The 25,380-nt window shown below is 40.1% G+C and overlaps 1 protein-coding gene across 28 annotated transcripts in view; it reads left to right on the top strand.

The window, feature by feature from the left end:
- Positions 1-25,380, top strand: part of kcnma1a (potassium large conductance calcium-activated channel, subfamily M, alpha member 1a) — a 158,029-nt gene that overhangs the window by 53,874 nt on the left and 78,775 nt on the right. For all 28 annotated transcript variants that reach the window (XM_055018971.1, XM_055018979.1, XM_055018973.1 and 25 more), the window contains exon 3: positions 15,305-15,366. In XM_055018971.1, coding sequence (XP_054874946.1) covers positions 15,305-15,366 — 62 coding nt within the window. The remainder of the gene's footprint in view (positions 1-15,304; positions 15,367-25,380) is intronic.

Below are 25,380 nucleotides of genomic sequence, written 5' to 3'. Positions count from 1 at the left end.
GTACACTACCGTTCAAAAATTTTTGGTCACCCAGACAATTTCATGTTGTCCATGAAAACTTGCACTTTTATTCATGTGCTAACATAATTGCACAAGGGTTTTCTAATCATCAATTAGCCTTTCAACACTATCAGCTAACACAATGTAGCATTAGAACACAGGAGTGATGGTTGCTGGAAATGTTCCTCTGTACCCTTATGTAGATATTCTATTAAAAATCAGCTGTTTCCAGCTAGAATAGTCATTTACCACATTAACAATGTCTACACTGGATTTATGATTAATTAAATGTTATCTTCATTGAAAAAAACTGCTTTTCTTTCGAAAAGAAAGACGTTTCTAAGTGACTCCAAACTTTTGAACGGTAGTGTATATATGCAGGTGCTAGAGGCATGCATTTATTTAGCAGCTGTGTTTGGCATTTTCAATCATGCTTGAATCCTTACTTTGTAAAGGAAGGCGGGAGTCTTGGGACTCAGACCAGAGGGGTGGATTGGAAAAAAAGCTTTTGTCAGATATTAAACCTATAAAATCCTCCTTCTCAGGGGAAGCTACTGCTTTCCTGCAGCAACAGCTGAACTTTTCACATACAAGCATGTTGGGTATTGAATATTGGTGTAGTTGTCAGCGCTAGCAAACAATCAATCAACCCAAGCAGATTATCATCAAAAGGAAAGGTGGGCCCAATGGACGGAGTTTGGCGTAACGTCTTCTTAAAGAGGGTTCATGAGAAAACACACCAAAGGTTTATTGACTTACTGAAGCTGTATTTACAGAAAAAATCATTAACTAAATAATACCCTTGCCAATTTATTTTTTTTCTTTGTATTTAGAGGGAAACATAAACCTCTTCAGGACATTAGTGTTAATAAAAGATTGGATTTATATTGGACTTTCTTTAACTGAGAGAGAAATTCTTTAGTTTCTGTTTTTGCTGGACTTGGATTAGTCATTTTCTTTGGAGACCTTCTTATCTAATGAATGAAACACTGTATTGCTAAAGTGGAATTAATAATATATACCCCAAAAGGAAAAGGAACGGAAACCATTAGCAAATTAGCCTTCTGTTCTTCTACCCCTACCATATTTCAAAACTCCCAGAACACACTGAGTGCCCGGTGAGTAGTACTGAAATTGAATATAAAATATGTGGGCTTAGTTTTCAGTTTTATATGAAAGAGTTCAGCTCCTTCCAGTCAACTGTGGGTTTGTTTGGTGGAAGCAGCTGCCAGCGTGTTTACTGTGACACCTTTATCTCTCCTGCTGATGGGTGAAGGTATCAACGAAGTGTTAAGGTCATTCATGGCAGGTTCCATGCATCCACCCACCTCGCTGACTGAGCTGGACATCTGCGAATAGCATTTGATCTGATGTGGCAGAAAGCAAACAGAGGCGGGATGCGCCGAGAGGCTGCCGAGCTCCGCTTCTACACAAAATCTACCAACAAACGCAGAATACTAATGCAGCTTTTCCCTCCCCGCCTCGTCTTTCTCCTTGCTGCCAGCACGAATTCCACCTTATCAGAAGCCGCTACATTGTTAGCAAAGAGAAAGTGGGCTCTGACGCGGATGATAAACTTCTCATTAACCTTCAGGAAATTAAACGAAACCTTGATTTAATTAGATAAAGATCATGTCACCGCTTCGTCTCCTCTGAGATGAAACCTATGTGCCTGTGGGAGGATCTCTGGGTGTCATAGAAAGGTGGTTTTAAGAAGAGAAAGAAAACAGGATGTGGCGCAGCTGTATTGTTTTATCATTCGAATTGTAGTTGATCTATCTGCTTTATCGTGAAGGGAAGTGAAACTTTTAATTCCATAGCGGGCACAGTTGGGCTGTTCCCCTGGCAGGCAAATGCGCTATGACATTTTTTTGAAGAAGGATGAACGGTTCTGCTGAATTCTGCAATATGCATCAGACAAAGTAATTGCTCTGCATACATTGTAATAGAAATGGTGTTGGCGTGATAAACTTTTGATGTTATTAACTCTGGCAGGGATGATTTATGCTCTGATTTAAGCTACATAATGGGATTGTGTGGTGGTAACCGGTGCCTGGACAAGTGTGTAGTGACCTGAATATATTATAACCTGCAGACCACATAGAGAATAAGGCACTTAAAGACAACCTTTTAGTATTCATGCAGCAAAGTATCCTTTTTCTCATTTCAGAGTCACCATTTAACATTGTTCTGATATGAAATCATCGCAGCTAAGTAAATGGAAAGTTGGCTATCTTTTGGCACAATTACATTCCTAAAAATGTGGAAATTAAAAAGGAATATCCACATATTTCTGCTTAATTGTTCAGTTCATCATTTCATTTACTGTGATTATTAAAACTTGTCTTTCTGGATTTGAATCAAACAGTTGTGACGGCATGTATCAGTAATCATCACATGTCTCAGTGCTCCTCATAAAACCAGGAAAATTCCATTCTGATTTGTGTTTCATTCTTGGCGTATATTGTGAACAAACGTCACAAAGGAACAGTCCCACTCAGTGTCATGTTGTCAGCTTGATAGGATTCCCTGCATTGCAGAAGTCTGGGGAGAGGTCTCGTTGGAGATCAAGTGTTTTCTTTTTGCTAAAGCTTAATAGGATGCAGGGAGGCGAAGAAGGACATCTTGACAGGATTCAATCTTGAGGCCAGCAGGGGTGCATGAATTACCACAGGTAGGGGTCTTCCTCTGTGGTGAAGCATAAGACTGTGCTCATAATTTAAATGGCTATAAGCTTGAACAACTCTATATTTTAACCACAAAAGAGCAGTTGAGTTTGAATGGCATGTTGGCTTGAAAAAATTTACACACCTTTTATCAGAGCCAAAACTGTAAAAAAAAAAAAAAAAAAGCAAGAAAGTAGATTTTTAAAAACAATTTTGAACATCCTTGAACTACTCACCTGTCATGTGCAACTCCATCAGGAGACTTAATGAACTTGAAGCTTAAAATTGAAAATTTCATCAAAATCACTTTATGCTACACATCTCATTTAAAAAATGCTAATGATAAACCATTTGCAATAATTAGATTCTGAAAAAATAAATAAATTCTGTGTTTCTCTGTGCAACCATGAAATCATGAGTGACTCAGCTGCGACCAACAATCAAATTAAAAAAATTGTGTAGAAACAACTTAAAATTGCAAGAAGTAAAATATCTGAAGTGTATATAGTCACTTTTTTCTCCAGTTATTAAGAGCTGTAGGCCCCTGGAACAATGTTGTACATGTGATTCGGGGTTTTTTTTTTCAAATTTTTGCAAAATAAATAATAGGATAAGAAAATAATAAATTCTGCTTTTTTTGAAAGGATTTATGCAGTATAAGAATTAAATTGCATAAAAGAGTTTCTGAGTTCTCTCTGCTTCTACTGAAAGTTAGACTATGTCCATAAAAGTGCTGGATTTTATATTGCAGTGAAAAGTGTGTAAAAAATGTGACAGGAGCAAAAAAAAAAAAAAAATGACCAGAAACTTCTTGGGGTTCAGAGAGTTCAATCTAATGCTGACAAGATTTTTTTTTCTCCTTTGCACTTCTAGTTTAACATTCAACTGTGAGTTTCATCTTTATTACAGCTCATTCCATTAAAATGATTGCAGCTGGTCCAGGACTACTGAGACATTTACTTCGGCCGGTTGATTGGTCCCAAATCAGTTGTTGCTCCCCTGAAATTTCATTTTCTATTTCTCCCAGAGACATATGTCTGTTTGTTGGTATCAGTTCTGCTTTAGCCCACTCAGCTTTGTGATTTTGTTGTAATGAGTCAGACTGGGCAGCACCTCAGACACAGTCACGGCAACTACTGTTGTTAACCTGGCAGCGCTGTGCTAGATTTAGTTTGCAGTTTCAGACCCCCCTGTGAACACAATGCCTGTAGAGTGATGCACTTACAAATCTAGCAACCATGGGGGAATGTTATTGTTGTGTTGACTTGGAAATACTTGACACCGTGGCTGATTTGACCAAAGGCACCACCTCTAAAATAACAGTTTAGGAGGTGTTATTAGAATTAGACAGACAGAAGTGCTGCCAAAATTAAATGACACAAAATTAAATATGGCCAGTTCCTCTCAAACTAGCCACAGCCTTAGCAAATTAGAGCAGAAGGAACCTGAAATTGTTTTTCAAAAAGGAAAAGCCTCTATAATCCACTTTAAAAGAGTCAAAAATGGTCACGCAAATGTGTTTGTGATATTTAGAGCAAAGCAAATCACACCAGCTGCCTTTGTAAAGGCCCTAACAGTGACAGCACATGGAAACTTCTAGACATTATGCTGGTAAACCTGGTACCTAACAACAATTCATCAGCTTGATTAATATTCTGGAGGGCTGGATTAATGGATTTTTATTGAGTTTTTTAATGGCTCCTATTTATTTTTATTACTCAGCATTGGAGGGCTGAAATACTGTGTGAGGAATGAAACTGGGAAATGGGAAATTTGCACTTAGAAAACAGCTTCTGATGTGAATGTTACTTGCCTCTCATTTGTCAGTATTAATGTGTTTTTATTGCATTTTCTGTGGGTTTTTGTAAAATGTATCTGTTGTATGCCTCAGTAAAATTGTGGGTTTTTTTCCTGTGACTATCTCTTTGTGACTAGCTGGACCTACATAGTTTTTTTTTCTGTCAGCAATTGAACCTGGGTGTTGGATGAGGTCCATGTCATGTTCCTCATCCATGCATGAGGCTGGAGCTTGCTTGTGGGATGCGGCACATTTACCGTCACTTGGCGATTCCCCGAAGCTTGACGTGTTTGTGGACCTGTGATATCCAGCAGCGAAAAGCCACACTTAACCCGAGTATATCAGCCTGCTGTGTTATGTCACAGAGAGCCTCCACTGAATTCCCTTGTTAATTCTTTAACATGCGGCTAACCGGCCAGTTAGCCACATATCAGTCAGTTACCATCGCTGTAAAAGCAGAACACTCACATCTCACTAAAAGTAATGTTGCCCTCCAGCTAGCATACATATGCATAATATACATTATGGTAACTCAGTGCAGAGGCAGCAGATTTTCATAAAATCCCATTGGATATTGTGACGATATACCGCAGTTTTCAAAAGGAACCATTTAGAAACTCATGTGGTGGATGTCGGATGGATATGATGGTTGAGTCAAAGAATTTCCCCCACTAACGCTATCAGCTGCTCTTTGCAGGCTGGTCACATGTGTTCTCTCATCTTCTCTGCACTGGCATAATCCCAGTAGGGGTCCTCCTTTCTGTCTCACGGACAAACTCGCACACCGACGATGAACACATGGCGAGGCTGACAACACACACACACACGATGCACGCGCACTCGCACACAAAGAGGTGAGGAAGACACGTGCGCGGCCACGTACACGCTGTGGCATTTAAGCTCTTGCTGTTCCTTAGAGGACATGCTCTAATATTCTCCATCCCTCCACCCCTCGTACTCTTCAGCTGCTCTCCCTCGCTCTCATTCTGTCTCTGCCACAAGCCATTTTCTGCCACCTCTTAATGCTCCTCATGTCCCACGGGGGTGAGGGGCTCTCTCTAATATTCTCTCATCCTTCCATCTTCTGCCGCCATCACCTTCATCTTTTCTATCTTCTCTCTCGTTTTCTCTTTTTGTCCTTTTGTTATCCCCTGCGAGCATTCAAGGTCACAGTCACACTCCTAGTCTCTTGGAAAGGCTGCCGTTAGACGCAGGGTGATGTAGAGTATCTAGCGCAAACTGTACATCTCACATAAGTAAATCTCTGTTACTTTGGTTTAATTTGGCAGTTACACATTTCTCATTGTGTGCAAGTACCAAAAAAAACCTCAATTTTTTTGTGAATTAATGATGCCAAAGAGAAGCTTTTAGAGGAGAATTTTCAGACAGGTTGTCCTGTGCGTCTGTAACAGATCCCCACAGGCCTCCTCTTCATCTCCCACTGACAGATGCTCATTTTAGGAGCTGTCATCCTGTCAGACCTGAGAGGCTTTCCTTCATAACGACCCCCTTTCCCGCCCTCTTCCCTGTCAATCAGCGTTTCCGTTGCCTAGGTACAATAGTATGCGGGCATCTGTCTCATCAAGGCCAGGAAGGTTAAATGGAGCCAATTCTCAGAGTGCAGCATCAGTAGTTGTTTTTTGATTTATGAGAAAGCATTTCTTTTCGGAGATAAAAAAAAAAAAAAAACCCAACAACAAACAAACCATGTGGCGTCCTGCAGACATGACATGTAGTCATGTGATACATCAGGAGTTATGCAAGGTGAAATGGCACATTGTGTGCTATTTAAGACCAGGGATTGTTATTAAATCAATTTGCTGCTTTCCAGACTTAGCAGTTATATACAAATTGGCATAACTGTGTCTTCTCAACCTTATTAAATGTTTAGTTTGTCCAACCAATACTATAAACCCGAAACATTTTATCGGTTTATCGGTCAATATATAATTGTGGGACTTTTTGTGTCATAGTTGACATTTTTGCTGTTTTCAGACCTAAAATCAACATGGCCGCCTACAACCAAACACCACATGGCATTTTTAGAGAAAGATTCTTCTAAATATTATATATACAATTGGGTAAAATTGAAATTGAAAGTTGTTTATAAAGATGTTATAGTAAACCTGTTGACACGTGATAAATCCACACTACTTTATATTAAATAACTCAGAAAGCCTTGGAGTCTGGCCAATCTTTTCTTCAGGAGGAAATGACATCATGTGGAGCAGGTCATGTGATCTAGAATTAACACACTTCCTTGAGAGGTGTTTTTTGTAATGGTTAGCTTAGTTGAAAGTGATTTCTAGAACACAGATCCGATTTGTTATTTTCCATATAAAATTTGATATATTGCCAAAAAAGAAATATATGTCATGATTATCTCAACTTAATAAAAAGAACACAATCAAAACAATTTTTGAATAAGTTCATTTTATTATTGTTTAGATAATTAGAAGGTGGTTGTTATTAAATTCAGACAGTTATTTAGTTGACATTTTAGTGATATCCAATCATTTTTTATTAATAAGTGATTGTTTCCATAGTAAATAATTCTGGAATTTGTAAAGACATGATCATAATAAACATAAAAACATTAGTTTTTTTGCTTTAAAAAAATGTATGCAAGATATTTCAAAAGGACTTCAAAAGTTCCTCAATTATATGTTTACCCATATGTATCTCAAACCATAGGATTTGTAAATTTATCAAAAAAAACTGACACAAAATGCTAATTCAGTGACTTACAAAATTATTTAATCATCTGATCATTGCAGCTCTATATATTAGTATATATGTATTGTCAAGTATAACAGAACATGCAAATGAAACAATAACCAAATTGTCCATGATGTGTAATAGGGAAATCTAGTCCTGCTGGTTGTCGCTTTTACGCCTTTTCTGTCGACGTTGCCAAAGTTGATTTTAAACGGCGTCAGCGCTCTGAAAGTGCTACATTGTGCACCATGTTTGCATTTCCGTGCATCACAATCAAGCACAGTCCCAGAAGCGTCATGTTTCCAGTGTTGCAGTGTCTGCGCTGTCTGTGTCTGCAGAACTGTTTCAGAATTTTCCAGATGTTCCCATCAACCCCCGTCAGTGTTCTTTTGCTTGGTGGCAGCTGTCACGGATGTCACGACTGGCAAGTGTAGGAAGAAGGTGACGGGAAAGTTGCTTGACTGCAGGGACAGAAGCAGAGTGCGACGTGATGTGCAAAGCAACCATTAGTCTTGGTAGCAGCAGCAGCATTGGCAGGGAATATCTGTAATTTCACTAATCAGTCCATTGCCAGGTTTTCTAGTGTTGTACCAGATACGGGATTAGTTTCATTGTCCAACAGTTTTTCTGACAGTAACCTTTTATATATCAGAAAATACCCATAAAAAGCCGTATACAGGCAGCTTGCGTAATGTTAATTTTCATTTGTTCATTGTAAAGCATAGCTCTTTTGTGGACGATAAAGAAGATTCTAAAAGGACAGATCAGTGTCCTTCTACCGATCCTCTATTCACCTGCTCCATGCCCCAGAGACAGTCTCTATATGACCTTGGGCGCTAACACAAAAGGAGCTGGCTGTGGGAGAGTCAGGCAGGAGAAGATAAGACCGAGTCGCTGTGTGCATCATTTAGAGCCCACAGTATTTTTCCTCCTCCACTCCAACCAGGCGAATCAGATAGAAAAACTCAGCTACCTTCTTTTTCTTTAAAAAAATAACTTTCACATATAGCAGCTATTGAAAAGAACACGAGACAGATGAGATGATCAAGCAGGCTGGACTTGTGTCTAAGTTTCCAGCTTTATTAATATACTACATTTCATTTCGGGAGACTAGTTCTGTATTTATGTCCTTTCTTACACTTTTCCCCATTAGACTTGACTAAAGTTGACTGAGCACACAGTGGATTTAAATGATGGAAACAGCTCTGACACACACCAATGCACAACTTGCTCAGGCTTCAGCTCGTATCCCATCTGTTTTTGTCATTTGCTCCTCTTCTAATTTAAAATATTTAACTGATTTAGATTTGTGTTTTCTTGCATTGTAAATATTGTATGGAGGATAAATGGGTGTAATTAAAATGTAATTAAAATAACATTTTATTTATAAAAATGAGCACAATTCTGACGCCAGATTCAATTAGGAGAGTGTCATTGTAATGAAGGTGGCAATTTGCATTCATGTCATTGGAAAGTCTGCTCTGAGGTTAGCTAAGAGCAGACTGAGTGTCAGACAGTCTGAAGTGGACTTTCCAGTACTTTGATAGCCTCGGACTGGATTGTCTTTAGTCAAGGTTGCCTCAAAACCAAAGCTCTAAAATGTCTGTGAAAAACATTAGATTTTCTGTTTTTATTTGACTTTGGGCAAAATATTTGTCGTTATATCAGGAATGAACATGCAAAAAAACTTTGGTTATAACTGAGAGTTCATATTCTAAAAACAATAATGTATTTGTGTTTTGTTATTTAAATAATAATCACCGTCAACTTTTGCGAAGCTGTTCCTGTCTGTCTTTTCTTGAACTTTTCTCCAACTGCAACTGGAACATGAACACTCTAGCGTGAATTAGTATGCCTGTGATACATCTTTTCTGTCACACAGTGGGAATCAGTAGTCCGCGTTGAGTTCTGCCATGTGTGAGCGGAATTTCAATTGTATTTTTCTGAAGGAATGTCACATCATACCTACATCTGCGTAGCTGTCTAGAGCCCCTTTGCCACTTGAGGCCAAGCGAAAAGGGAGATCACGACGTGTGCTGATGTATGGATGTATGCCATCAAAATTTAATGGAGGTTTCATTTGTTGACATTTCCCCAGTGAGAGGCTCACACTCTCACCCTGTGCACCGACATGCGATTGTGTTTCCTTGTGTGTCTAAATCTGCACTCACGCTATCGACCAATGACTGATAATGTAGGAGTGTTATGTTATGAAAGCAAACACCAAGAACGGATGCAAATGTTTGCTCTGCAGTGCAAACACTGTGACAAGTTGATGAGCGAGGGTAAGCAATAGAGGTACATCTGCTTTCTGTTTCACTGATGTGAATTATGCTAAGACAACCTGTATAGAATATGAATGAATATTTACAGACTGCAGCTCATCGTGATTTGCTTGAAACCTGCTTTGTACTGTATATGTTTGGGGATTAGAGCCACAGGAAAGCAGAAACAGTACACTGGTTTGGCCGGAGCTTTCCCTGGCCGTGGACCTCTGAAATCCTTTCTGGCTGTGGCATCAATCAGATATTTTGGAGCTCCTCTTTCTGGCTAACCCAGCGAGCCAGGCCGGATTAATGAACAAGCTTATCCTGATGCCACACAGTACTGACGGGCATTCTTGACTTCTCTCCGAGGATTCCCTCTCATGTAATCTTGGGGAACCCATCAGGATTCTTAGAAAGTATTTATGTCACTGTTTGACAGAAAAAAAATAAACAGGAATATTCAAGCTCAGCTTTTCTCTCATGTCTCTCTTAACTGCTGTATCTGCAACTATATTGTTTTCTAGTCTTTGATGTTGACCTCTGGAAGCAACAATATTCACCAAATCAGCACATCAGTTCTGCCTCATTAGCCCCAGGAATTTATTTGTATTTTGCACAAGTCGGCTTTTAAATGTTTTTTTTTTTTTGTTGCAAAAACTGAAATACCATTAAATTTCATCTGTATTCCATTGCCCAAGGCTTTACTGGAGTTAATATGTGAGCAGTGAGGCTTTGATGAATTGATTTTAAACCGGTTGAGGCTTGTTTACTCAAATAATAAAATGGACAAAAAAACAACAAAAAAAATCATATTCTTTTAATGGAAAGAGATTACTTGTTCGCACAGAAGATAAGTGCTTTTGACTTCCAATATTGTTAATCTGCTGCAGACCAAGAGTGGATTGTACTCTAAAAGTTGTACTTTAGATAGTGCTAGTCACACACAGTTGCACCGGATTGTCAATCAGAGGCATACAAGATTTGGACAAAAGTCCTCTCTCCTTAGTAGCCGAGGGGACTAATAGAACAAAAAGAGGCTTTTTTGATGCAGTGTTTTCTAGTGTGAAAAGTTATATTTACACCTGTTGAGACGAAGAATAAATCCTTTCGCGTTACTTTACTGTACAGAAAGAATTACTATCAGAGATTTGAAGCATATGCAAAGGTATGCATTCCTTTCTCGTCTTCTAGGTAGCTGTACTGGTTAAGTTAAACAGCAGAATATGTTCTCCATGCTCACCAGAATGACACATTTCAACTACGTTAGAGTTTTTAATCTGATGGCACTATAAACAGTTCATTCATTTGTTAGAATCTTCCAAAACAGCTCTACATCATTGCTGAAAATTGAATATATTTTATGATCTGACAACTTTATAGTTAATGTTTGGGTAGGTCTAGAGTCAAACAGGACTTGTTTAGGTTTTGGACAAGATCTTGATGAAAAATTACTACTTTGTTCAGGTTGTCACGGTTACAGTGGTTAAATCTCACTCCGTCTTTCACCCTAAACAGAATTTGTGTCTCTACAATAACATCACCTGACTTCCTCATTTGCTCCAGATGGAAGATAGTTATAATTAATATCACCACTAGAGGGCTAGAGGGAACATAATCAAATATTGTTTTTGCATCATGATTAAATGCTTGATTTTTCAGGTGTTTTTTTCCTAGAAAATAGCCAAAAACAAAACATTCCCACTGAGTTATCATCCACACACCGTTTGCTCAAGTGAATTTCCAATTTACTTCTTCATCTTCAGCCCTCTTTTGACTTTACATGGAAAAATGTGGGACTCCGTCCTCCATTTAGATCACTTTGAGCAGAAATATGGAAGTGACAGTTGGCTTTGAGTCTCTTAACCTGGGTGCTTGGCCTTAATGTGAAGTGATTATGCTGTGCCTCGTCAGCCCACATCACCTGCCTGTGAGACTCTGCCGTCCTCTTGTCACAGGGTGCACTTAAGGGACAGAGGAAGTCATTAGACAGGATCCCTGTTGCAGGAGGAAGTCGTGTGTGAAATTTTGTCTGAGATTTAGGGCACTTCCACAGACAAGCTGAGATGAGCTCTCGAAATTCCTCCGACTGTCAGATCAAACGTGAATGTCGGGACTCGCATGTGTGTTTATATGTGTAAGTTAGCGTTATTATGTGTTTACAATCAGGTTGGCGTCATGTGAGCGCCGCCACCTTTAGCCCGCTTGCAGTGCTGGAACCTGAAACCCATACACATTGAAGTTCACACACACAATTTGTCGCTGCCCTGTTTACACTTCCAGTCTGCCAGTGTGCCTGCTAAAGTGCACCTCGGAAAACATCCGACAGATTTAGCTTCGCACTTTAAATATAGAAAGGGATACGCCAATGAAGACCTACACAGCTATTAAAGAGAAAACACAGACATCATGTCCGCATGCTGCTCCTGTGACATGACGCCGGTATATTCCAGTTGGTAGCAAATGTGACTCATCACATGTGAATCATGAAATGTGCACATAAACAGCTCTGTAAAGTAATTTACACCATTATGGATGCAGCAGTAGCTATTCTTAGCTGAGTTTCTCTCTTCCTTTTTTTTTAATTTCTGATTTTAATTTGGAGGCGGAGGGAATGCCCCTCTGCCGTTCTTGTAGGTTTCCCCCTGAGTGTTTATTACATTGGTCTTGATTCGCATTGGCGGTTGCTCGGTTGGCTGTCCTTGGTAGATTGTGGGTTTGAGGTCGACAGCTAGGCCTTGTAGATGTTGTGTGGAGAGACGGTGAGGAAGGGAAACAGGGTGGGGGGGTGGGTTGGGGGTATGAGGGTTGACTGGCTCTCACAGTTGAATAACTGGGTCAGTTTAAAGTGATGACGCTTCTTATCTCTTCAGCTCATCACTGGGCGTTCACTGTTACTGCTCAGCTTTTCTGCAACCAATCACTGCTTAGCCATGCTTCTCTCTGCCCCATCTCCTCTTTTTGTCCCTTTCCTGTACTTAACCCCTACAGTAGTAGCACTAATGGGTGTGCATGCATTTAAATGTGCTGCATATGTATTTTCATATTCAAGTGTACGGTGTATCTCCATGTTAGGGGGCTTGACATTGACTGTTGTCATGTTTTCTAAGATTTGCAGATATGCACTTGTGGAATCTGCTTGTATGGAAAACTATTTTCTACTCTCGGTGCAGCTCTAAAAGAATTTGCCAGCGATTTACATTACATTCCTGCAGTGTTGTCAGACTCACAATGTGTACATTACAGCTTTAAGTATCTGAATAGATGCGTCAGAACCAGAGATATTGTGTATTTTATTCTATACATTCAGTTTAAATGTCAAAACCTTTTGCCTACATTTGCACAATGCAGTATCCACTTCTGTGTTCAGTTAGGGCATCAGGTATGTTATGCTATAGAAGCATGTAATGTAGACATTTTGAGCAAGTGCCAAGCATCAATGAAGCGGAGGCTTCAGAGGTCACGTGATTTGCAACAACAAAGAAAAAGGAACATTATTATTTTTGGCCTATACTGTGGTTGTAATATGAGTAACAATTTTTGTGGGAATGGTAATTTTCTATTTCTTTTTGTAATGGAAAAAAGGAAAAACTGTAGTTTGTACTTAACAAACATATTTCCTTATGTCCAGAAAGTAGGATTTTGTAAAATGGGGCCAACATTGCACTATTTATCTTTGTCAGAATCTGCTTAAAACTGTTGTATTTCATCAAAATCACTTGAGTCTTCATCTCATTAAAATATGTCAAAATAAACTGTTCTTCTTTGTGCAACCATAAAGATAATATTAACTAAGCTGTGGCCAGTGGTCACGTGACAGAAATTCACTGACTTTTCTGTTGAACTGGGCTGAACTGCAGGCTGTGTACAGACAGAGCAAAGAGGAGACAAATATGGAAACAAAATATGTATGTAGTAGAATAGAATATATTTAGACATTTTTTTCCAGTATTGATAACATCTGTAGGCATCAGATTTTTTTGTTAAATACATAATCAAAGAAGTTCAATTGTGGTTTCTTCTTTTTTATTATTTATGGCATTGTAACTTTGTTATACTGCACAGGAGACATTTCTTTCTGCTTCTGTCTGTAGTTATGCAGTTTCCCTTGAAGTGCAGGGCTTTAGATTATAGTGGAAAATGAATAAACAAGTGACAGGAGCAAAAAAAAAAGCCAAGAAACTGTATGAGGGGTCGGAGGTGAAAATAAACTTTCTCATTAAAAGAAAAAAATGAGGAAAAGCAGCACGCATCCCTTGAGCCTGTTTATTAGACTTCACAGCATCTCCCTAAAGAGCCACCATAGACTTTATACAACTTTTCTTACATATGCAGTAGTACTTCCAAAGGCCAATAAACAGACTAGGCTGTAAATTAGTTAAACATTCAACTGCTCTTGTGTGTATCTGCTCAGTTTGGCTTTGGTGTTCATTTGCACTTGCAACAAGCACATTATGAGCATCTCTTGGGATAAACACACATGTATGTGGATCACATAATGCCCTCTTGTCAACTACTACATTTTCTAATCAGACCAGCGGAGAGGCTTTCATTCAGGAAGCTTGATGTTATCATAGAGTTTCAGCTTGAGCCCTCTCCTTGTTTCCTTTGTGCGAGGCATCATTGATGTCTTCGGCTTGTAAGGTTATTCCTTCCCCAGACAACTCTGAGCCCAGGATCGCCATCGTCCTTCGTTCAAGCAGCAAACTATTAAAAATGCAATGGGATGGGGGTGTTTACTTAATACCTCCGCCACAATGCATTGGATCAATACAAAGGGCCGACACATGAAAGTAATCAAGCTCCCATCATCAATAATGAATGGTGCAATCAGCAGGGCAGTGGGCTTCCATTGTGAGATGGCTGAATGGGAGAAAGGATCGCGGGGAAGGAGCTATTATGCATCGCTACATTGGTCAGCTGTTGCGAAGATGATGATTATGATGACTGTGGCGATGATGGTGATGTGAACTCTAATGTTCACAGGCACATTTTGCTGGAGGGGATTATTGTGGCACATGTTGACACTTTCTTCAAATGGTGGGGAACAAAGGAAGCTTATTTTGCTCTTAATGACTAATATCCAAGCACGTCCTCAGTTTTTCTGCAAAAAAACTGAGTAGAATTTTGCTTGTGTCAATAGTATACTTTATCATCTATTAGTATAGAATATTTACAACTGATTAAGTTATTCTGCACTTCTTGCGTCCATATTGATATGAGACGATATGTTATATGTAAGTATTACGTTATTATTTAGCACTTTCAGCAAGTCCTTCAAATCTTAATGTGTTAACTAAGTCAATGAGCTGAAATAACTAATTTAAATGCTCGGTTCAGTTGCTTCTATTCCTGCAACGTCCCTTATGTTACTTTACCTCAGTGGTCATAGACAACCACTGAAACATTATACAGACCACAGTCCAGCAGGTCAGTTTCACACAATGCAAGCACTGACTCTTAGCGTAGCAGGTGATGAGTGCACGTCAACACTTGATAACTGTGGTCCTCTCTAAGTACTTCCTCTCAACGCCGCAAACATACATTATTGCTGCTCTTCTCATTAGCTGAACATACAAATGTGAGGCCTTTCTTTGTTTCCTGTGATTGTGCTGTCTTGACTTTACACTGACTGCATTCGATAGGCTTGTATTTGCTGACATGAGAGTGTAGCATTCATTATTTAGCGCATGGTTTTTAAAAATGTCTACCATTCTGCAACCCGCAGGAGGCAAGACACAGTTTAATTACACATGCTGTAAGTAGTGTTGCCTTTTGTGTCCACCACAGCTGAATATAGTGTAGTTGAAAGACTTTTGCTCTGTGCGTGAAAGTAATTTCTATTTTTCTCTCCTCAGGTGGTGTTAGTCTTTGCTCTCAGCATTGGGGCCCTTGGAATATACTTTATAGACTCTTCAGAGTAAGTATCACTTTCAGAACATAACTGCTGTAATATGTTTAATTTCACTCATGCTCCAGCAGCTGCACTGACGAAAAAAAAAAGACAAAATGAACTTTGTGTGTACAGTATTTGTTGCATGCATTTATATTGGCCTACATGCTGTATCTGAATGATAGGTGCACATGCGCGCTTACTCATCTCCACACACTGCGATCTCTGAAATGCAAATGCACATACTCACACCTCCACAAGCGCTCCGAAGCAACAATGCACACACATGCTTTATGGACACGCGCACACACATCTGCATCTGAGGATTTGTCAATGGGAGGCCTGTCAGTTTCCATGGTAACAGAGATAGGCAGATACTGTATGTGTTGGGGAGCTTGTTCTCTGTGTGAGTACGGGAGTGTGGGTATTGTCAGTTTATGCGTATCCCTGGCTGGCAGTCACCCAGAGACAGCTTGCAGGCCTGGCATCTCTCCGATAACCATTGCAGCTACTTTCTCACCATCCAGACTCAAGCTGTACCTTTGAAGGGATAGCTTGAGATTTTTTTTTTTTCATATTTTTGATATTCTCTCTGGTAGGGATATTGTCTCATTAGCTTTGGCAGGGAGTCACATAGCCAACCCAAATAGTCTACCTGATGCTGCAGTATCAGGTGAAAATATAGCAGCTGACAGGAGCAGCTAAAAACATTTAACTCAACATTTTGATCAATTGGTGGTGTGATGACAAAATAAGCTCCAGTCTGTACAGCAGAAACATTCAATTGTCTGCTCTTTGACAGAACAATTTAGCATCCCTTATGGAATTACAAAAGCTACTATATTCTTTTTCATGTACAGTATATCACTATGTTTGTGCAGTATATATATGTTATAGGTTAGAATGCTTTGGTTTTCAGCTTCTGCTGTGAATTTATTATTTTTCTGTATTGATCGCTGTTCCTTTTGGTGATAGTATCCTCAACACAGCAAGACTCAGCACTCAAATGTATTCTTTTTTCCAGGATAATTTAATTTAGTGCACCATACTGTGAGACATGACTTATTGTTTCCAAATATATACATGTTGATGCACATTCTTTTGACAATGAAATCACCAAAAATGTTTGACGGTGCCCCGCACACTCAGTCTGTGTGCCTTTGACTGCACTTTATTTCATGCACCATTGATTTACCAAAATGAAACCCTCAAGCATTTACTCCGCTGCCGGGGGTAATGGAATGTTGATTGTAAAAGGCGACCATAACATATAGAACATACATATGATACTGTGTGGTATTATGTCATTATGTTCATTTCTTTTCTGGCTGTTGTGCAGAATGTTATTGTTAAATAATGGCTAGCTTCTGTAATTTGTTTACCACTTTAATATAATATCTGTTGACTGTGATATTATATCCCCGATGGTACCGAGAGTCTAAAACAGGGAGCAAGATGTACATTTCTCAAAGGAAGTAAAGCTAAAACGCGATCCAACTTGTTCAGCCTTATCTCTTTGCAGCAGTGGAAAATTATTCCTGGCATGAATCCACTTACCCATTTGTACCTCAGGATAAACACCTTTGCGTTCTCCTCCACATCTTGATCTCTCTTATGCGTTCTGCTGTTGCCCCTTTGATTTCCCCTCTGCCTCTGGCGTTTATTTAGGAAAAAAATGGGGGATTAAGACAGAAATTAACATTTTTTAAAAAGTTTATAATCTCCTTTTTAATGCATACCTAAGAATGTGTTTACTCTTATTAGTCAGTGGCAAGCTAATGATCAGTAATCAGTGATGTATCATGGAAAACTTATGAGAATAACAGCTTCAAAGACCTGATTGGGTGCAGTAAACACGCACCTGTTGCAGGTTTGGTGAAATTAGGCCTCAGATATGTCATCAACAGCTTTGACTTGTTGTTACATTTGAAATGTTACTGATATAAAGTATAAATCGCCTGATTGGAAGTTACTGAATATTGCACCACATATTATATGTGCGACGCTGCTTCGTGCTCATCATATATTCAAAGTTCATATGGCATGTATATAAGATGTATTAAAATGAGGTCTAGAAAGATTGTGATATGATCAACAGGTGTCAGGCTAACTTCACACTTCAGTTGACAGGGAAACATTGACAAGCTGTTGGACAGCGTTGGAAGAAGGCTGAAAACATAAAGTTTGCAGATATTTACGATGTCACAACATCAAACTGCAAGGTGAAAAGAGAAATCCCAGTTAAAGCACTGTTCAGCTTCACTGCAGAGCTGTAGTTCGTCTTTGTAGTATGTCCTCACTGCATGTAGTATGTTGCAGTGCCTACTGGTGTGTATTTTTATGTCAGGCAGCTTCCCTGAGGCATTGCCCTGATCTCTTTGTGCTCCCATTAAGCTAAGACCCTCTGTACCCTCATCATCATGATAAGCTCAATCTTATCACGTGAGTGTGCACATCGTCTCAGGGGACTTCTGATCAACCCAGAGCAGGTTCAGCTGACTCTTGAGGGTTTTGACATCCGGAACAGAGGCAACTGGTGTCACAGCTCGACTTTCACTACAGCAGCTGAAGCCTCTTATGTACTCTGCACCATTTGTTACATGTCAGAGAGCTGACTTGATCCTAAATCTTTTTTCAGTTGTCTACTGTGAAAGATGCCTTTGTCTCAGCTGCAATTTATTTGGTGTAATATTTAACAGCAAATCTTCTGTGAAGTCGCCAACATCAAAACCATCCAAGATGTCTCATATTAACTGCGAAGGGCAAGTGATTACCCATTATCACTATGTAAATGATGTGTTGCATCAACATTACATGTTGTTGCATTTGTAAAGCCCATTCAATCCAACAACACTCTGGCAAGAACACAAATATTGACAAACTCTATTCCTCTGATTGCCATCTTGCGTCTAGTGTTGCACATGCATGCATAGCTGATGAGAAGGTGTCAAGGATTTAAGCAAGTTAGGGTGTGCAGCTTGAGTCATAGTTCTGTGTGAGTAACCTTGGTGACTGAATGGCACTGACAGAGAGGATCAGGCAGGCTCTGTGTGTCTGTTAGCAGCCCACCTCATGTTCTGCACAGTTCATTAATAGAACCTTGAAAACTATGGAGCTTATGGCTCACATAATTTAATACGGTGTCAGAAATGGTTCAAATAGAGAAGAAACCTGTGAAGAGAGTAGAAATGCCGCAGTAACCCATAATGTCTGCTGTGTGATATGAGACTGTTCACATTCACCACTAAGAGAGAGAAAGCGACTTTGACGTCTACTACGACTACTTCCACCAACTGACGAAGAGACCGGATGAAAAAGCTGAAAAGTTCCTACAAGCGTTATATGAGTTCTTGGAAAAGTGTAAATTTGGAGGGTAAGACTTGTGGAAATACATGCCAAATATCTCTCAGAGACTGCACCTCATGGAAGACCTCAGGCTGAATGTGATCATACAAATGGGCAAACAGGCACAGGAGGCAGCGCAACAAACGAGCCAGTAGAGGGAGCCTTGACGCAACCTCCAAGAGATTAGTCTGCATAAACCAGGACAGATCAACCAAAAATGAATGAGTGGAAAACAGTGTACATGCAAACAGCTGATGAAAGAATGCAGTTAGAGGATGGTGAATGGTGATGTACCAGGTGTGGAAAGGCAGGGCATCAAGAAAAGTTAGGTTGTCTAGCAAAAGGTATGCAGCAAATTCAACAAAAGGTCACTAAATGTGCCATTTAAAACTAGTAATGTAAGTTAAAGAAGCAACAAAGAGGTAAGGATAATTTTATTATGTAGCCATTGATTAAGATCCAGAAAAATGGACAATGACTTTAGTCAAATACCTTCACTCTTCCAGATATATATAGTGGCAGATGAGATATTTTGTAACATGGAGACCCTATCCTGCAAGTGATTGAGAAGGTTCCCCACCCAACTGACTTTTTCAGTCTGTGGTGCAAGAGGTGCAGTGGATTTGAAAAGGTTTTGGCAAAATTAGTAGGGGCTAAAATCTTCTCCTCCATCCAGAGGGTTCTGACAGATCCCTCTGCACTGAGAGAACAGCCTGTTGACAACAGTCATAATCCTGTTTGGCAGGTATTGCTTTAATCATATGCCTTTTGGCATTAGCATTGCACAGGACATCTTTCAAAGGAAAGGGCAGGGGATACTGATGGGCCTTGATAGAGTGGACGTCTACATGGATGACGTCATCGTGGCTCGAGCATGCCTGGAGCAAGTTCTGGAAAGGATGGAGAGACCAAGACTGAACTTAAATCAGGACAAAGGTCACTTCAACTGCAGCTGTACTTCATTGGACTTGTGGACTATGATGAAGGTGTGCAAAGATATGTAAAAGAAGTATACAACAGCAAATGTAAAAGAGCTGAAACAAGCACTATGAATGATAAACTATGTGTGTTAAAGCACATGCCATACTTGCAAACAATAAAGAGGCTCTCTATGATGTTATTAAGACCAGGTATGCATGGACGTAGTTGTTCCAGCCGCAAAGGAGAGTCTTCCATAGTCTGAGGTTGGGTCTGTTGAACAGCCAAGTACTGCCTAATTATGATGCAAACAGCAGTGTCAACCGTCAACAGATCGTTTTCTCCAGCAAGATGACTGGAAACCTGTTGATATCAGCTCAAGAAAACTCATAGGCATAGAGCAGATAGAAAAGAAGTGCCCTGCAGAAGTCGTGCAAACTGCAGAGGTTATCAGTTCCAGCTGATTACTGAAACTACTGGTTCCCTTAATCTGGATTCAGTGCGTCGTGCACAAATCTTGCCTTACCTGCAATAAATAACAGGGTCCTGAGCGCCACACAGTGATTATACATGGCCCACTCCCCTAATAGCTGGGAAAAGAAGGAGAAACCATCAACATCTTCAGATTCTTAAGAGACAAGAGACTGAACCATGCTTGGCCATCAGCTGTTGCTGAGAACCAAACTCACCACATTAATGAAAACAAAATCCTGAGACAACTGACCATTAAGTCTGTAAGCCAGTTTGAAAAGTTAGACATGCCAAAATTCCAATTTAAAGAGGCTGATCGAGCTTATTTGTGATTGAAACCTTGTAAAGATAAAATGTTATACAAATTAACCCAAAGATATATTAACATTTTTCATGTTTTGTGTCAGGGGTGTAAATCTTGAGTCATAGATGATCTATGTGGGCAACAGGACAGTAAGGGAATTGGGAAGATCATGGGAGCCCCATGTGTGTGTTCGTCACCCACTTCATGTTCTACACAGCTCCCCAATAAAATATGGTGGAGCCATGTAACATGTGGTTCTTGTCGTTTGATTGGAGGGGCAGACACTCCACTGATCTGACTGACATTCTTTCACCAATGCTCACATGCTAAAAATGCTCTACAGATGACTTTCTTTCCATCCAGCTTCCTTGCCACTAAATGTAAATGACTGAGGAATCAATGCACACTGATTTATAGGTCATCCTTTTCATGGTAGCAATTACTCCACTAAATAGTGAGGGTCTTATGGTACAGGCTCATTTACTATGCAGGCTAAATGGCTTTCTTTTTGTCTTCTCTCTCAATCTGCTGTTCTGGCCATCGGATGGAGCGAATGTTATTCTGAAATTGTCTGTGAAAAAGGCTACAGTAATGGGAAATATTATGGTTCAGTCCCTGTGGTAAGAGCAAAAAGAGACATGTGGTGGAATAAGTGCATGTGGGTTGGACCTCGGGAGGCTGTCGCTGCACGATGGGCTTTTATATCTACTTCAGTGATGCAGGGTAGCCCCTTGGGGCAAGAACACTCACGCACACGTATATATCTATACACACACACACACACTGGGTAAAATGCTGAAGAAACCTCACCTTTCTGGAGGCCAGGCACTAGTCTCCCAGGAGTTGTTTCTCTCTGGCTTTCTGCAGGTGGGACTTTCCTGGCAGGAGTTCCACTGGCCAATATTGTGCAGCAAAGATCCACAGAAAAACACAGCAAAAGCGTTCTGTGGAAGCAGGTAGACGGAGTTAGAAAGGAGGGAATTGTTAATTGGATGCCCTCCCACTTGAGGACAGAGATTAGTCACTGAGTTGGCATCCATGTTGTTGTTAAGAGGATTGTTTTTTTGAATGAATGGGAATGAATATGTAACTTCGCTGTCCATCTGTTTGTTTTCACAAAGTGGTTGTTTATCACAGTGCACATAATAATGCATGATAAGACACTGCCTTTTCTATTCCTCCGCAGCAGACTTCACTTGCCAAACTGATGCTATTTTGGTGATGTTTTCAATGGGAGGATACTGCGTCCTTTCCCGCCCACATCTGAATCTGCTTTAATACCTTGGCTCATCCCTCATCCTTCATCCCTTCTTTTTCCTCCTCTATGCTCCCATGAAACAAAGAGGAATGTAGGACAAAGTCTCTGCAGGCTGCTCTTAAAGGGATGCCCTTGTTCCTGCTCCAGTTCTGTTTCTATTTCGCTCCTCTCTCGATCCCTCCATGTCACACATACAGACTTTTGCGTGCACACGCTTGCATAGTCACGTTAACTTGCAGAAGGGCACCTGTCTGCCCAGACTCACAAACGTGATTTTGTCCCTGTCTACGACGCCTCATATGCAGCATCTTGTGCCTGTAACTCTATCATTAGTGTGCGATCAATGTCAGGACTGAAAAAGAAACAGTTGCTAATGACTAATTAATGGGGTAAGGTGAGAAATATGGCTGAGCTGTGAGACAAGCTTGGCAGACTTTCTGGTGATGAAGGGTAGCCTATAAAAGGACCTCTCCTTCCAGTACCTGGCTGCTGTGTCTGGATGGAATACCTCAGTCTCTGCTTGGATCAGAGAAGCCTGTGTAATCAGGAGAACACTTAATTCGTAGTTGACACCCAAGCGGCTTCAGATTTAATCCACAAGCTGCAGCAGTAAGAAATGATTCACTTCAGAATCTAATTTTCAGGCCAATTTCTAAAATTGGTCCTACTTAAAATCTAATCACATTTTATTACTTTTACCCACAATTTTTAGGGAGATTTTCTCCTTGTGAAGGATTGAGTTATTATCAGTTCTTTCTCTGAATTAAAAGCGAGAATATAACATGTCAGGGCTGCACAGTGGTGTAGTGGTTACTTGCAGCTAGAAGATCCCTGGTTCGTGTCCTGGCTTTCCCGGGATCTTTCTGCATGGAGGTTGCATGTTCTCCCTGTGCATGCGTGGGTTTTCATCTATAATTCCGAGGTGTATCAGGGGATTGGGTGGATTGTTATGATTATTTGATGAAAACATTTGTTTTTGCATATTGCATTGCATTTAGATTAAATGACCTGAAATTAAACTGAATAGCACCTAGCACCACTAGCTTCTTTTGCTTGACAATGTTAATCAGAGTGCTGATAAGGACTTTGTCTTTTTGCATAACCACCGTTTTTTATCTCTTAATTAGTCTGTGTTCAACAGCGGAGGGATGTGATGCATGCAGTCTATTGTTCTGTAACAGTGGCTTTAGAAAAAAATAACCATACACTTACTTTCCTTTTCTCTCCTGCAAAGGTGTGGTGTCTTTTTCACCTTGTGCTTATTTTAAAATGTCTGTTCTACTCAGTTTTATTGCATTGTACTAAATTATGATCTCTTTTTGTGCTATTTTCAATCACACAATCCTTTAGACCAAAATAAATAAAGTCTTTGTAGAGGAAATGCCTGAAGCTGGATGCAAGTCATTTGCATGTACATGAAAAAAATTAGTTATCTATTTTTAGCATCTCTGGGGAGGTTTTATTTGTCCATTGCCCTTGTAGGTACTAAAGTATTTCTTATTTTAGTAATGGTGCCTTGACCTAAATCAATCATTTAAGTGCAAATCTGGCCTTCTTTCAGCTTCACAGACCCCTCCTCTCTCTCTCTCACTCACATGTACATGCACTATCTTCTTGAGAAAGGCTGCATGTAAGCCAGACTTTAGAATATAGTCCAGAACACGTGTATTTTTGGTCTGAGCATTTTGATTGCATGCAGCGACTTGAATACTACTTAAGATCTCTAACAATCCAAGATGCCTATGAGCTTAGTAGAGCCCTAAGACTTTTCTGAGATGTGAAGAATGACTCAGATTCGGTGCGTGTTGCACTGTGATTGTGAGCATCAGTCAAATCGGCAGCGCAGTTTGTTGTTATTGTTTCCTCCGGAGGGCAACCTTGTTGCTGCTTCTGCAGTTAGTCAAGGTCATGGTGCAGGCTAACGAAGGCCCAGCTCCTGCTGACTGACTGAAGGTGTTTAGTGACTATTTTTAGAACATCATCATCAACATACTCCGTCGCCCTTGAGGACAAATGAGTTTTACATTCTCTGCCTGCATTTTACAGAGGCAGAGCTCCTGGTCAAAGGAGGTTAAGGTGGGGGGAAAACAGTTGATGTCCTGAAATAGACTTACATGCTTTGCAGTCTTCCCTCAGGCCATCGTCGTTCTCCTGTGTGCGTCTGCATGTAAGAATGTTTACAGTATGTTAATACTAGCTTGGCTAATAAGCAGACTGCGGTTAGAGAAGGATGTGTGTGATTCATGCGTTCGCAAAGTTGCACATAAGAGTTTGTCAAGAAAAAGGATGTCAAGGTAATTTCCATTAGTTCGCCATCCTTTCCACACTCACTTTTCCATCTTCCTCTCCTTTCTCCCTGCCTCTGTTTGCTCCTGTTTAATGCCTACATGTCTTGCTGCTGTCTTTCTTTCTCTCTCATCTCCTCCTCTTCCTGTCAGGCAGGATGGGTGTAACCTCAGGCTGTGCCAGGGCTTAAGGAGTAATAAGAACTCTGGTGGGCAAATCTATTTTCTGCAGGACACTGGCAGCATGTGGCCAGGAATCCCTTGTAATTGCGGAGTGTAAAGTGACATTGAAAGCAGGAATAAGGATTTTGTCTTGTCTTACATGCTCTTTGTGTAGGAAAGCGACACGGATAGGGGGACTTAATAACAGAAAAACTTGTACAGTACAGTCAAATCCAAAAACAAAAGCTGTGCAAAGCATAATACATTTGTGAGGCTTATAAAACGTTTAGTTGTTCGGGTGAAGTGATGATTGAATTCATGGGTGACCTGCAAAGTCACACAGTGGATTTGCCAAGCACTGCCGGCGGCTCCTCTGGAGACTGAGTGCACCTTGTTTCAGATTGAAAGTTGGAAGTGCCACACTAGAACATTCACACTGGCCTTATTAGTTGCTGGACTGGCACTGAACATTGGCAGTGGAATTTTCCAATACGTAAGCAGTGAAACATAGATAATGTCATGGCTGAGGTTTTCTGATTTAACAATACAGTGTACTGATGTCTCAAAAAACATGGATTTACTCAGCCAGGGCTTCGAATTTCAGGAAACTTAATGAAACTGTCAACTTGTGGAGTGTTGCTTTTCGTATGATTGAATTCTTAAGAATCGGCTTCTGGTTTGAACGTGTATGGCTAAATTTCTCCAATATTATGACTTGTTAGTGTCGTGTTGAGTGCTTTAAGAATATTTGAGCAGAGGTGTAGGTGAGCTGGTGTGCTTGAGCTGCAGCAAGTGGTGGGTGGTGATAAAGCTGAGTACTTAATTGATCTGCAAAGTGTTACATCTAAGCCATTTTCAGGCAGGAAAGGATTATTTTCATGGAAGAAAACAACTGTTGATGTTAGCCGAAGAGAGATTTTAACACAACTTAGCTAACCAATATTATCACATTTTAAAATTGTCAGGAAATCTGGCTAATCGCTGCTAAATTCTCCATTGACTTCAATAAGTAGTTCCTAACTTTTGTCTTTGTTAAAAAGCAGCTTCTCACTGTATGGAAATGAGGTTGATGACAGCTATGTTATTGATTAGTGCAGCTTTAAATGGAATCTTTTAACATGAAAAGCATTATTTAAAAATATTCATTTAATTTTAGTTGAGGGAAGATGGCTCACACTTAAGCTGTCTGTATATAGGCAATGACACACAGCTCTATGGAAATAGTGCATCCAATTCTATCTGTTTGCTCCTCTGCATGAGGGGTTATGCCTTCTGGTTAAAGGTGGTATTCTTGCTTT

This window comes from Amphiprion ocellaris, chromosome 16, assembly GCF_022539595.1.
Source record: "Amphiprion ocellaris isolate individual 3 ecotype Okinawa chromosome 16, ASM2253959v1, whole genome shotgun sequence".
NCBI lineage: Eukaryota > Metazoa > Chordata > Actinopteri > Pomacentridae > Amphiprion > Amphiprion ocellaris.
Note: the sequence above shows the minus strand (reverse complement) of the source record. Positions and strands in the feature narration are given on the sequence as shown.